Consider the following 14099-nt stretch of genomic DNA (forward strand, 5'->3'; position numbering starts at 1 on the left):
ATTGGAGCCTGGGGGGTGGTGCTTGATGTCAGGGACCCCTCCCCATCCTTCTCTCCCAGCTCTGCCAGCCAGGGGCTGGGGGTGAGCAAGTGGGGTGCTGGTAACACGACTTCCTGCCATTCGCTTATGAAAGGTGTATTTCACTGAATATGTAGAATGAGGTGAATAATCCCAGTCATCGCCCAGCTTAGTCCTTGAAGGGAGCGGGGAGTCTGGGCTGTGGGCCAGCACCATGACACCCCCCCCCCCGGTGCCCTCCCAACAGTGGGAACCAGACGTGGGAATGAGGTGGCAGAGACCTTGTCACGTTTTCCGGAAAAGAAATATTCCCTGCAGTCAGATGGGGGGAGGGGGTGGGAGGGGAGAGCGGAAAGCAGTGGGGTCTCCCTCTGGGGGTGGCGGCCGCCCCCTCCCGAGAGTGCAGGGCAGGCAGAACGCACACGTGTGCACCCAGGACCTGCGGCACGGCTGTGGGTGGGCTGACCGCCTCGAGGGGTGCTGTCAGGCCTTGACTGGGGGGCTCCCCTGGCCAATGCCCAAGGCTCCACCACCCTCAGTCCCTCCCGCCTGCCCTGCCTGTCTCTCCATGCGTCAGAATCCCTACACTGAGGACCCTGCCGTGCCTCCACCTGTTTCAAAAGAGGGGTCCATCTCTGCCCAGAGCTCAGGCTGTGGAAGTCCCTCCTGATGTCTGGCTGAGGTCTCTCCTGCTGCTGTGGGTCCTGCAGTGCTGGGGCCCGCCCCACCTCGTGGCCACTCGTGAACTGGGTGGTGCAGGCCTGGTCGTGCATCTGGGATGCGGCTGCTCTGATGCTCACTCTCCAGGTGGCCTACCTCCCCCCTGCCCAGGTGAGCAAGGTCTGAGGTCCCTGGCTGGCCTGCCGCTCCGCCTGACCCCCATCACAGCCCCTGGAATCTGGGGCTGGGGACCAGCTGCTTGAGCTGCTCGTCTCCTTGGCAACCGCTGCCAGGGAAGCATCCTGACGATGAATTCATTATCATAATCAGCCGCCATGTTCTGCCTTTGCAGCCACCTCCTGCCTCCCCTCCTTTCTTTTCCTGCAGCCTGGACAGTTCCCAGGCTGGAGGGCATGAGAACTCCCCTCCCCCAGGGCCCTGGGGCCTCGGTCCCGGTGCTGGGGAGATGTACAGGATGGTGCTGGCCGTTGAGCTGAACCTTGCAGCAGGGGGACGGGTCTCCCAGCCTGTGGGTGGGTAGAACTGCTCACCGATCCCATCTGGGGAGGAAGCGGACCCAGCTACTAGCCACCACGTCCTCTGGGGCCTGGGGGTCGGTGCTAAGCACACAGCTTGCCTCCCGGGGCCTCCCAGTGGCGGCGGCGTCCACCCTGCACCTCCCCAGTGCCTCTCCAGAGGAGGAGAGGGGAGAAGGGGAGTCCCTTAGAGCCACAGCTGGCAGCTCCCATGAGCCTGCCAGGAGCCAGAACCCGGGTCACCGAGGCAAGAGAGGTCTTTGGGAAGGAAGGCCCCCGCCTGGCTCAGACTCCCCAGGGTCTCCAGGATGCTCCGGTGCCCAGGGCCCCAGCATAACGGCAGCGGGCGGCCCTGCGATGGGCCTCAGGGCTGGGGGTGATCACCTGCGTCGTCCTGCGGGAGGGCTGGCCCCCCCACCCCCTGGCTCCCCGGGGGCTGGGCCTCAGGGAAGTGTCCCCTGTAATGGAGGATGCCGTGCCTGGGACCACGAGGCCAGAGGCGGAGCCCCTTTCAGCCTCGCTGGATGGGCGTGGGCTTTGGACGTCTCCGGGCCCAGGATGCGGCTGTGTGCTGGGCAGGGGTGGTCGCCGGTCACAGGGTTACCCGCAGACAGGAGGGGACCTGGAAGTAAGTGCCTTTTCCCCATCGTGGCTACCTGTGAGTGGCCGGGGGGGGCACCACTGCCCTTTGGAGTTGTCCCTTTCTTGATCTGCGGGGGCCCTGCCTGCACCTGGAGGCGTGGCTGGGGTGCCCGCTGCGCGTGGGAGTCTGCTGCTGCCTCTCCTTCCTCCTTGTCGTGTGGGTGTGCTGGCCTCTCTCTGGAGCGTCCATCCTGCTGCACCCCCTGCGCGCCCCAGGCGGTGTCGCCTGCGACCGTCTGTCCCAACACATCAAAAACAAAACTTGGAATGTCACTGGCGCTTGGGCCGCAGCTTTGGCTCCTGAGCTGCTGGTGGGGCTCCCGACAGCCTGGCAGCTGCCTGCTGGGAAGGGCTGCGCTTTGTGCAGCGTACCCTGGCCATTCTGGAAGTTTCCGAGATGCTGGTCAGAGCGCCCTGGGGAGGTGGGGCTGAGAGGGCCTGGTCACCTTGGGACCTGGGTCTTTCCTGTTTTTCTTTAGAGGAATGTTTTTATAAAGCACGAGGAGCTGCCCTGCGTGGGCGCAGCCCTGGACTCAGTCTCCCTGACAGGTGACGATGGCGTCAGGCATCCCGGGGCCCCGATCTCCAGTCTGGTCAGACTTGCCCGCTGCCGGGTCCTGGACACACTGTCTCCCCCTCCCCCCCCCTCCCCCCTCCTGGCGCCAGTCCACTTGCCCTTCCCTCTGCCAAGGAACACTTTCCCTTCCCTGTTGGCCCCACCAGCACTTCATCCTGCAGCGTTGTGAACACCTCCACAGGGAAGCCCACCATGCTATGCGTCCCCCCGACTCCCGCGCCCAGTGCTGAGCTGAGCTGGGGATCCTGCCAGTCTCTCCCACCGCCCAGGCCCCGGGGTCCTGACTCACCACCCTGGGATCTCCTCTGACCCTGGCAGATCCTCTCTGGGCACGTGGGCTCCTTCCCACCGCAGGCAGAGAATTACGAGTATAAGGCACATGAGACATCTGGACATTTTTTCCCCCAGGGCTCAGCTAATTGAATAAATTGGCTAATGAGCAAAGGAAATTAATTGAGGTTTTGAAACGTGACCGTTTCCCCGCGTGCGTTTTGTCTGTGCCAGCGGCCTCTGTTATCTGCCCGTAGCGCCTCTGCCCTGGAGCTGGGGGCGCATCCGGAGACATCCTCGGGGCCACGCTCTGGGGAGGGGCTGCATGTGGAGGCGGGTCTGCGCCTCTCTGGGCCTGGTTGTCAGGCCTCTGGGGCACATGGGCGGGGCCGCCGCTCCGTGACGCAGGCTGGGCTGGGCGGGGTAGGGCCCGAGTCACTGTCGCTGTGGCCCGGCTGAGGTTGGACCACGCGGCTTTGGCTCTGAAGGGTCTCACCTCCCCTCCTCCACCACTACCACGGTGGATGGTGGTCTCGACACTCTGGGGTGATGGGGGTGTCCCAGTGGTGATGAAGTGGGAGGGGCGTGGTGTGGGGTCCCTGCCCAGCTTCCCGTACCAGGTGCTCTGTGCCTCAGGAGGCCTGGACGCTGACCTCAGCCCTCAGGGGCTCTGCTCCCTGGGACCCCAGCCCCGCCCTGTCCGCTCTGGCTGGACACCTGCTGCCTATCGGCTCCCGGCTCCGTTGGTGCCCCCGCCAGCACCGCCTGCAGACACAGGTCCGGCGGCCAAGGGCGCTGGGACGGTGTGTGTGAGGCTGGTGTGAGCCGGGAGACAGGAAGTGTCTACTTCGGGGCCTCGTGAGGAAACAGCTGTGGATGAGGAGAGGGGTGACTGCGTATGGGGTGCCCTGCGTGGGCACGGGCTGTGCGGTTCACTCATTTCTTGTTTGCCCAGCGGCCCAGAAGGCAGTGTCCCCCGTTTGTGGTTCCTCTGAGAGGGACGTTGGACGTTGGCGAGGGACGTTGGTGGGGGCGGCGGGGGGAGTGTGGTGGGCGTCCTGCAGAGCAGCTGGGCCCAGGCATCGCCGTGGAGCCCTGGGCTGCCGCGTGCCCCTGCCCTGCCCTGTGCCTTCTGCGCCGGCTGGCTGCCCGGCCTGGCTGACCGCCTTCTGCTCTGGCCCCCAGGTTCCTGCTGGTCTTCTCCTGCCTCGTGCTGTCTGTGTTCTCCACCATCAAGGAGTACGAGAAGAGCTCGGAGGGCGCGCTCTACATCCTGGTGGGTCCCGTGGGTCGGCGCAGACGGGCCTGATGGCGGCGGAGACCGTGGGCGGCAGCCTGTCCCCGGTCCCGTTGGTCTGATCTCCCAGACGCCCACCGGCAGGGACCCCCGTCCTCCTGGCACCCATGGCCCCTGCTCTTCCTGGTAGCCCTTGGGTCCCTCCCAGCTTCCCCCCCACGTTGGTGATGCTGCCGCATCCTCAGCCCCCACCCGTCCCTCCCCCGAACACCCCCGGCACCCTGTTACCCTCCAGCCTAGGCTGGCCCCTCCCTGTGTCGTCACAGTGCCTGATAGCGCCCCCCCGTCCCCACCCCCTTTCCTGTCTTCTGTTCTCACTAGAGCCTGAGGGCCCCGGGGGCCCCCTCCACCCCATAGTGTGGGGTGTTCCCTGGCAGATGTGGGCGTGGGCTGGGGGTTGGGAAGCTCACAGCAGGCGCCATGGCAACCACAGGTAATTTCTGTGTTGCCGTTGGTGATGGAGGCATATGGGGCCCCGGGGAAGCTGACGCACCTCCGGGGAGCCCTCCGCCCCTGCCCACCCTGCGCTGTGTCCTGGGCCCGCCCCCAGGCATGGGAGCCCCGCCCCCTTGGCAGTTACCTGAGACCCTCCATCGGCTCTGCCCTCTGGGTCCCCACTCGCACACCAGCTACACAGGATGGGGTCCCCACTCGCACACCAGCTGCACAGGACGGGGTCCCCACTCGCACACCAGCTGCACAGGACGGGGTCCCCACTCGCACACCAGCTACACAGGACGGGGTCCCCATTCGCACACCAGCTGCACAGGACGGAGTCCCCACTCCCACACCAGCTGCACAGGACGGGGTCCCCACTCCCACACCAGCTACACAGGACGGGGTCCCCACTCCCACACCAGCTACACAGGACGGGGGTCCGCACTCCCACACCAGCTACGCTGCACAGGACGGGGTCCCCACTCGCACACCAGCTGCACAGGATGGGGTCCCCACTCCCACACCAGCTGCACAGGACGGGGTCCCCACTCGCACACCAGCTGCACAGGACGGGGTCCCCACTCGCACACCAGCTACACAGGACGGGGTCCCCACTCGCACACCAGCTGCACAGGACGGGGTCCCCACTCCCACACTAGCTGCACAGGACGGGGTCCCCACTCCCACACTAGCTACACAGGACGGGGTCGCCACTCGCACACCAGCTGCACAGGACGGGGTCCCCACTCCCACACCAGCCGCACAGCACTCTCCCCTCCCCCCCCCCCCCAGCGGAGCCGGCAGTGGCTCAGCCGTGGCTTCCCCTGCAGGAAATCGTGACCATCGTGGTGTTCGGCGTGGAGTACTTCGTGCGGATCTGGGCCGCGGGCTGCTGCTGCCGGTACCGCGGCTGGAGGGGGCGGCTCAAGTTTGCGCGGAAGCCCTTCTGTGTGATCGGTGAGGCCCGCTGCGGGGGGGGGGCAGGCAGGGCTGCAGGATCGGCTCCTTCTGGAAGTTTCTCGTCACCTGCCCTCTTGGCGTCAGAGCCCGTGGTTATGAGGTGTCGGGCGGCCGTGCCCAGGGCAGGGCTGGGCTGGGCGGACAGTGGAGCCAGGCCCACGCCAGCACTTTGTGTGCTTCCGTCTGTCCGTCCTCCCGGGGCCCTGGTGGGGGCTGCCCTTGCGCGGCAGGGGGCCGTCCCGAGCTCCTCCGCTGTCCCCGCAGACGTCATGGTGCTCATTGCGTCCATCGCCGTGCTGGCCGCCGGCTCCCAGGGCAACGTCTTCGCCACGTCGGCGCTGCGCAGCCTGCGCTTCCTGCAGATCCTGCGCATGATCCGGATGGACCGGCGCGGCGGCACCTGGAAGCTGCTGGGCTCCGTGGTCTACGCGCACAGCAAGGTGAGCAGGCGGGACCCAGCCCCTCGTTTCCTCTGGGCGTCTCCCCATGACTTGGCCGTCTTCCTCCTCTCTCCAGCGTGTCTGTCGTCCGGTCCCTCTGGGCCCGGAGCCGGCTCGCTCCTTGGTTGGGTGGCTGTGCCGGATCAGCACCCACTGCCCCCCAGCACCCACTGCCCCCCAGCACCCGCTGCCCCCCAGCACCCACTGCCCCCCAGCACCCGGGCTCCTGCCCGTTTAGGCTGAGGCTCGTGGTGGCCGCTGGCCGTGGGAGCCGCGAGGGGGCTGCAGCCCCATGGCCCGTCCAGATCCCGTCCCTGTGTTGCCAGGGGCCCTGCCCGCCCAGACCCCGCCCTGGCAGGCTCCGCCAGGAGGCTGTCCTCTTGTGGGTGGGCTTATTGGCCCCAGAGTCCCTTCCCCCCCACCCTTCCTGTCTGAGCAGGAGGCCGTCCTCTTGTGGGTGGGCTTGTTGGCCCCAGAGTCCCTTCCCCACCACCCTTCCTGTCTGAGCCCGGAGGCTGGGGCTTGGCTGGCAGGACAGAGAGGGTGGTGGTCCCCAGGGTGCTGAGGTGCTGGACCCCCAGGGAGGGCACTCAGTCGGGGTGTCTCCCCCAGGCTCAGGCAAGTTGGGGTAGGGTCCCAGCAGCCCAAGCTTCTCCAGCCTGACGGGCTGACGGCCGCCTGGGGACACTCCCTTCCTGGGTGGATGCGGCGCTGAGCCGTCCGTACCCACCGTCCTCCAGGGGTGAGGTGCGTAGGTGTGGGACCACCCGGGGCTGGAACTGGAAAACACGCTCCCCCTCCTGCCTGCCCCGGGATCGGGGCTGCTGGGGCTCTGCGGCCGGCTCTCGGGAGGGGTGCCCACCCGCTGAAGCCCGGGGGATGCGGCGCCCAGCAAACCTCCTGGCAGGCGGGGCCTCGTGCTCCCGGGGGAGAGTCGGGCTGGACGCTGGCCCAGCGGCTGTGATGTGCCTCTTTCAGGAGCTGGTCACTGCCTGGTACATCGGCTTCCTCTGCCTCATCCTGGCCTCGTTTCTGGTGTACTTGGCGGAGAAGGGGGAGAACGATCACTTTGATACCTACGCGGACGCGCTCTGGTGGGGCCTGGTGAGTGCCCAGCCGCTGGGGCCATTGCCCTTCACTGAGGACACGCTCACCGGGTGTGGCCTTCCTCGGGGTCCCTCCTGCGCGTTGTCTGCCCTCCCCTGCTCCCCACTCCGGGGTGTGCCCCTGACCCCTGGGCCTGGACAGGAGATGCACAGCTCTCCCTGGCTGACCGGGCCAGAGACGTCTCTCTGGGGCCTCTTGCTGGTCACTACTGACGGTGATGCCACGTGGATGTGGCGACCCAGGCGGGGTGGTGGTAGGGGATGCGCCGGTCTGTGTGGGGTGGAGAGGGGCCTGGCCTCAGGGAGCCTGTGCCTAGCCATGGCCAGTCACCTTCCCTCCTTCCTCACTGACCACCTGTGTGACCTCTGTGATGGGGGGAGGGGTCCTGCGGTCCTGTTGATGGGCAGGAGAGTTTGCAAAAGGGGAAATGGACGCCCTGGCTCTCCCAGCTCAACTTCCCAGGCTGCCCCTGCCCAGGGTGGGTCCGGAGCTGGTGCCTTTTCAGCCCATGCTCACGGCCACCCACCTCCTGAGCCCCTCGAGGGCCTCTCTCCTGTCACCGGGTGCACGTGGTCTCTTCTGAGAAAAGCCTTCCCGGGCCGCCCTCTGCAGGGCCCTCCCGCGCTGAGAGGCGATGCCCCGCGTTCTTGGAGTGTGCCCTCTGGAGACCAGGCTGGGCCCCGCGGGCTGAACGGACCTCGGCCTGGCTCCTCCCCGTTTCCACGACGTCCCCGGGCAGGGGGGCCAGAGTGCCCTCCTTTGTGAGCTCTTCCTGGGGGTACTGGACACTCAGCCCGGGGGCACTGGGCCGGGGGTCGGTGGAGGGTCCCGTGGGAGGTTTGAGCCCATTGTCTCCTGGGACCCCAGACCCAGTTCTGAAAACGAGGACCACGTGACCTGGGGCAGATGCTGCCAATCCAGTCGCTGGCAAGAGGGGTGCCTGCTTTCTCCCGGCCTTTAAGCCGGAGAGCAATTTACTTGCAGTTCTTGTGTTAATTGCCACGAGGCCCGGAGTCTGTGTCCCTCTAGCGACCACGTGGGAGGCGGGAGCCTGGCCGGGCTCGGCAGGAGAGGGGAGTTGAGGCCCGGGCACCGGGAGCCGCGCATCGGAGCCCACAGCCGCTGTGCGTCCGGCCTCTGAGCGGACAGCCCGGGCCTGGCCGCTCTCTCGACCTGCCCTGCGCAGGCCCTGCGGGGGGGCCTCCCCATCTGTAAGAATTGAATCAAAATCTTAAACACGCCAAATAGTGCCTGAGTGTTACAGTGAAAACGTGCCCCGCTCCCATCCCCCCCTTCTGTCGCCCCTCCCGTGCCCCGCTCCCATCCCCCCTTCTGTCGCCCCCCCCCCAGGAGACGGGGGACCCATCTGTACATTCCCCGCCTCCACGGGGTTCCCTCTGTGAGCTTTAGTTTTACTTTACTTTAGGCCGCGCCTCGCGGCTCTCGGGATCTTAGCCCCCGACCAGGGATTGAACCCAGGCCCTCGGCAGTGAGCGCGCTGAGCTGTAACCGCTGACCCTCCGGGGAGTTCCCTCCCCTGTGAACTTGACTTCAGAGGCTCGCTTTGTTCTGCGCTAGGGTGTGGTTAGCTCCCTCCCTCTCCCTGTCGTTCTCGGAAATCGTCCTGCCGGAGTCCCCTTTCTTCTGCTCTGTGGGCCTGGGGTCCTCGGAGGGGCCTCACTGGCGTCGGGGGAGTCCCCCCACTGCAGCGCGCTGAAGCCAGCCCCCCGAGCGCCGGCCGTGAACGCTGACCCCTGAGGGCTGGGCCCCCCGAATGCTGGGCCCCGAGTGCCGAGTCTCCCAGCACCACCCCCAGTCTGCCCTCTGTTTGGAGGTCACAGTCTTCTGAGGGAAGAAGTTTTTGTGAGACGTGCGTGTCTGAAGGTGCCCCAGTTCCACGCTCCTGCTGACGGCCGGGCCCCTCCCTCCCTGACGCTCTTCTGGAGCGTGGGCCCTGTGGAGGGGGGGCTTCCTTCCAGGAGGCTGGTGCCCTTTGCGGCTTCAAAAGTCTACCGCTTCCTCCTTCCCTTCTTCCCGGGGCTCCGAGGCCGCTGGTGAGACGCTGGGCCGTGGAGTGTGTCCTGTCCAGACTCCTCACCCCTTGCCTGCGTCCTGGGAGGTGTCTCCCGCCTGACTCTGTGACTTTAGTCTCGTTTCCAAGACCCTTTGTTTTATGGATACACTTTGTTCTTCTCTCTGTCCGGGGATAACGGAATTTTTAGGAAGTCTTTGCCCCGTGGGAGGCTTTCTGACCAGCTCTGGGGTCCCCAAGAGTAGGGCCAGGCATGGGGGGTACAGGCCCGGCTGCTGGTGGGTGGGCAGGAGGGGAAGCGTCTCCCCTCTCGCTGCTCCAGTGTTCGCCTGTGTGGAGAGGACATGGGTGTGCGGTCCTGGGGCAGGTGCGGGCGCCCTGGCACAGACTCGCCATCCTGCCCTGCGCGCCCTGTGCCCACATCAGTGCCAGGTCTGGGGGCCTCTCCTTGAGCCCCGAGATGCCTTGGGTTTCTCCCCACCTCCTGGCCCTGAGTCAGGCCCGCATCGGCCCCCACCTTGGCGGTTCGCTGCCCTCGCCCTCGGCTCGTGTCCCTTCACAGCCTTTCCTGTCGCGCTGCCGAGTTTTGCGGGGGGAGGGCGCGATTTTAAGTCTTCTACGTCTTTAAAATGTGTTTAGTCTTTGTTGAGAGCAGTCGAATAGAGGAGCCCAATCACCGGGCGGCTTCTGGTGAGAAGCGAGTGTCCTTCTCGCTCCACCCGGCTCCCCGTTGCCTGCGCCAGCTCGCTGGCTCCTCCCAGCACCTCCTGTGCAGGCCCGAATGCCTTGGCTCCACCCGGCTCCCCGTTGCCTGCGCCAGCTCGCTGGCTCCTCCCAGAACCCCCTATGCAGGCCCGAATGCCTTGGCTCCACCCGGCTCCCCGTTACCTGCGCCAGCTCGCTGGCTCCTCCCAGCACCCCCTATGCAGGCCCGAATGCCTTGGCTCCACCCGGCTCCCCGTTACCTGCGCGCAGCCCGCTGGCTCCTCCCAGAACCCCCTATGCAGGCCCGAATGCCTTGGCTGTGACTTCGCAGGTGACCAGCACAGAAGTCCCTGCTGGCGAAGCCAAGATTATTCAGCCCCGTTTCGCAGACTTTCCTCAGACTGCACAGTGGGCTTTGGGTGGACTCTCTGCATGGCCCCAGAGTCCGGGGGATGGATTCCCAGGGTGGACGGTGGGTGGACGGTGAGAGATGTCCGTGCCTCTGGCGTGGGGGCCAGTTGACCCTGCTGTCCGAGTCCCCCGAGGAGCAAACTCTGCTCCTGTCCGCCGCCTGGCCAGGGCCGCCGATGCCCCCAGTTCCCTCTCCTGCTCGCACCTCGGCCCCTCCCGCTGTTTGGCTAAGACCTCGCCCCTCAGGGCCCGCCTGGGCCCACCTCCCAGCGCAGCCGGCCACGTGGTCTGTCCTGAGCCTCCGAACCTGCCTGTGTGTGTGGCCTTGGTGGTCCTGCACACCAGGCCTGGGCCTCCACTCTGGCAGGTTTTGTGGGAGCTACCTGAAAACGGCCCCTTTCATTTGGGCTCCTGGGAAGGCCCATCCGGGCCCCACTTCCTCCTTGCCAGCTCCCCACTGCAGAGCAATTCTAAACCCGTGGCCCTGCCTGCCACGCCCTGGGGAGGGGCTTTTTCCTTCTCCAGTCTCGCCCCTCCTGTCGCCTCCTCCAGCCCCACCCCCGGCCCCTCCCGCTCTCCTGGCCTCAGCTTACAAGCCACCCTCCGAAGGGCCCACACGACCCTCTCCGCGTCCCTGGAAGGTCCCTCGGCACTGTCACCTCTCAGGCCCCTGGCTCTCTCCTAGCCTCTTGGCCCCTGGCTGGGTGTGAAGTGAGAGCAGAGCCTGACCCCCACTCCCAGCCCACAGGGAAGGAGCAGAGGTTCGGAGAGTGGATGTGATCGTTGAGGGGGGAAGGGCAGCCAGCAGTGACCCTGGCCTCTCGGGCCCTGGGGAGGCGGCACGGCGGGGGTTCTGTCCAGCTGCCCTGAGGCCTCAGGAGGAGGGTCTGGCTCGGGTCGCGGGCCTCCAGGCGGCCACTGTCCGGCCTGGCTGAGCGACGGGGCCTGCTGTCCGCAGATCACCCTGACAACCATTGGCTACGGGGACAAGTACCCCCAGACCTGGAACGGGAGGCTCCTGGCGGCAACCTTCACCCTCATCGGCGTCTCCTTCTTCGCTCTTCCTGCTGTGAGTCCTGCCCCTTCCTGCCTTTGCTGGGGACGGGGTCTGGGCTCCCCTGGTGACCACAGCTGCCCTCGGGGCCGTGTGGGGCAGGGGCAGGGCTCCCAGCAGGCCCACAGCCCCCAGGAGTGGGTGTGGCAGCCTCCACAACGTGCCGCCCCCGGCCGTACCTTCTGACCCGTGTCTGTGGGTCACCGTCAGCGCCTCCCAGCCTTGTGGGATTGGCCAGTTGGGTCCTTGTGACCAGGAGCGGTGCTGTATGGTGACACAGCTCCGTCAGGTCTCCTTCAGAAGAGGCAAGGGCCCTGTTAGCCCTCTACCCGCAGCCGTGAGGGGCGGGGCTGGCGCTGCTGCTCTCCTGGTGGCCCTTCTCTGGGACCCCGGACCACACCTCTCCACTCACTCCAGTGTGGACAAACTGGGGAGGAGGATTAATCTCTGGGCTGAGATGTGTTCAGAGTGGGCCCCGCCAGGCTCCTGTAAGCCTGAAGTTCCCTTTACCCCAAATCCAAGTCTTTCCCCCCAGCCTGTCTCCTGGCACTGGGGGCTGAGGAGGCGGGAAGGTGGAGCTAGAAGTGTGCAGGCACGGGTGGGGGGGCTGCGGTCCCCCGGACATGGTCTGACCCTGAGGAACTGTGTGGGGCTGTGGTCCCTGGGGCACCGTCTGACCCCAGTGATTTGCAGGGCATCTTGGGGTCTGGCTTTGCCCTGAAAGTTCAAGAACAGCATCGTCAGAAGCACTTTGAGAAGAGGCGGAACCCTGCGGCAGGCCTGATCCAGGTGAGTCCGGGTGGCCCCCCGCACGCAGTGCCACGTGGACCTCCATGTAGACCGGCAGAAGCCCTGGCCTGGGCCCACGGTGTTGGAGTGGAGCCCTGCTTCGCGCCCGTCTCCCTGTTGGGGAACTCGAGTCCGTGCTGAGAACCGGCCTGATGCCCTCAGCTGTCTGGCAGCCACAGCACAGGCAGCAGCAAGGCGGGTGCTGGCCAGCGTTCCGTGGGCCCTGGGTCCTGGGCCAGGCTGTCACAGGTGCCCCCGAGGTGTCCCTTCACAGCACTGACACCCATCCTGCAGTGGAATCAGGGTTCAGAGACTCCCCACGCAGGTAGGTGCCAGAGCAATGTCTGTGCTGCCCCAACTCACAATGCCCACCCCATCACTGGGGGTCACGGTGGCCACTCGGCCTCCAGTAGTGCTCCATGAGCCATCCTGAGAGTGTGGGCCCGAGCACAGGCTGCCCGATGGGCCCAGCGTTCCTGCAGCCCCTCCCAGAGCCCAGGGGACCCAGTGGACCTTTGGAGTTGACTGGCCTTTCCTGCTGGCTGGACACTGCCCTGGCCCCTCAAGTGCATTTCTTTCTTAAAGATGTGGTCTTGCCCTGGTGCAGCCTACTTTTGTGTATGTATGTATGCCTGTGTCTTTCACCATAAGAACTTCAAATGGCTACTCCTTTTAAATGCAAAAGAGTGTGAAGAAGAACAGAAACGCCCCCCCGTCCCACCCACTATCGACATAAAGTCACAGCACTACGTGTGGTTCAGAGGTTTGAGTAGCACAGGGAAGGAGCGTGGCCTGAACACGCAGCACCTACCCTCTGCCCCTCCTCTCTGAGAAGCTCAGAGGTTTGGGAAGGAGACGTGGAAGAATTAGGGCTTGGGAAGGACCCACACACACTGGGGGATCTAGGAGGCACACACATGCCCAGTGCTGGATGCAGGCTCAGAAGTGACGGGAGAAGACACTAATTGCTCACTTCAGGCTGATCTTTAGACTCCGTGCAAGCAGGAAGTGATGGCTAAGGCAGAGCTGTAAGTGACCTTCTCAGATGTTGGAGGAGTGCCCCAACACAGGGCCGGTCTGCAGAGGCTGAGAGCATTTGTTTCCTCTTTGGTTCTTTGGGTTTAAGGGAACGTCTGTCAAGTCACCATCTGACAACTGAGCTAAGGGAACAGACTTCAGTGACCACACACAACAAAGAATACAGCGTTTATGGAATAGCTTAGAAAAGTCACTTAACAAACTACTACAATCAACAACAAGCAGCAGCAACAAACTCCGGGGATGGGGAGGAATCTGACTTCCAGAGGTACCACATTACAATACCCAGAATGTCTAGTTTTCAACAAAAAATTGTGAGGCATGCAAAGAAACAAGAAAGTGTGATCCAGTCACAGGAAAAAAAAAAAAAAACAAGTAATAGAAACTGTCCCTGAAGAAGCCCTGATGTTTGATTTACTAGACAAAGACTTTCAATTAGCTGTTTAAATACGCACAAAAGACTAAAGGAATCCATGGAAATGAGGAGAATCAGAAGAATGATGTCTCACCAAATAGAGACTGTCCATAGAGATAGAAATAATACAAAGGAAACAGATAGAAATTCTGGAGCTGAAGAGTACAATAACTGAAATGAAAAATGCACTAGAGGGTTCAGCAGCAGATCTGAGCAGGCAGAAGGAAGAATCAGCAGACTTGAAGACAGGTGAGTTGAAGTTACTCAGTCTGAGGAGCAGAAAGAGAACAAGTGAAGAAAAATGAGCAGAGCCCATGAGACCTGTGGGATACCATCTAATGTACCAATATTTGCATAATGGGAACCCCAGAAAGAGAAGAGGGGTTGGGCAAAAAGAATACCTGAAAAAATAAGGCTGAAAACTTCCCAGATTTGATGAAAGACATGAATCTGTACATCCAAGTAGTATAAAGTCAAAGAGATTCACACCAGGGCTCATTATGATCAAACTGTTGAAGCCCACAGACAGGGGGAGGCTTGGAAGCAGCAGGAGAGAAAGGACTCTTGGTGCCCAAGGGTCCTCAGTGAGGGTAACTGCCGATTTCTCATCAGAAACCATGGGGGCCAGTGGGATGACGTGTTTAAAGTCTGCAAAGGAAAAACTGTCGACCCAGAATTCTGGTCTGGCAAAATTATGCTTCAAAAGAGAA

The 14099-nt window shown here is 63.9% G+C and overlaps 1 protein-coding gene across 9 annotated transcripts in view; it reads left to right on the forward strand.

The window, feature by feature from the left end:
- KCNQ2 (potassium voltage-gated channel subfamily Q member 2) overlaps window positions 1-14099 on the forward strand; it is a gene marked incomplete at its 3' end in the record, with an annotated part of 50565 nt that overhangs the window by 10961 nt on the left and 25505 nt on the right. For all 9 annotated transcript variants that reach the window (XM_079945931.1, XM_079945934.1, XM_079945935.1 and 6 more), the window contains exons 2-7: window positions 3889-3979; window positions 5269-5395; window positions 5663-5838; window positions 6817-6942; window positions 11052-11162; window positions 11841-11936. In XM_079945931.1, the coding sequence (XP_079802057.1) occupies window positions 3889-3979; window positions 5269-5395; window positions 5663-5838; window positions 6817-6942; window positions 11052-11162; window positions 11841-11936 (727 nt within the window). The remainder of the gene's footprint in view (window positions 1-3888; window positions 3980-5268; window positions 5396-5662; window positions 5839-6816; window positions 6943-11051; window positions 11163-11840; window positions 11937-14099) is intronic.

This window comes from Stenella coeruleoalba (genome assembly GCF_951394435.1).
Source record: "Stenella coeruleoalba genome assembly, chromosome: 15".
NCBI lineage: Eukaryota > Metazoa > Chordata > Mammalia > Artiodactyla > Delphinidae > Stenella > Stenella coeruleoalba.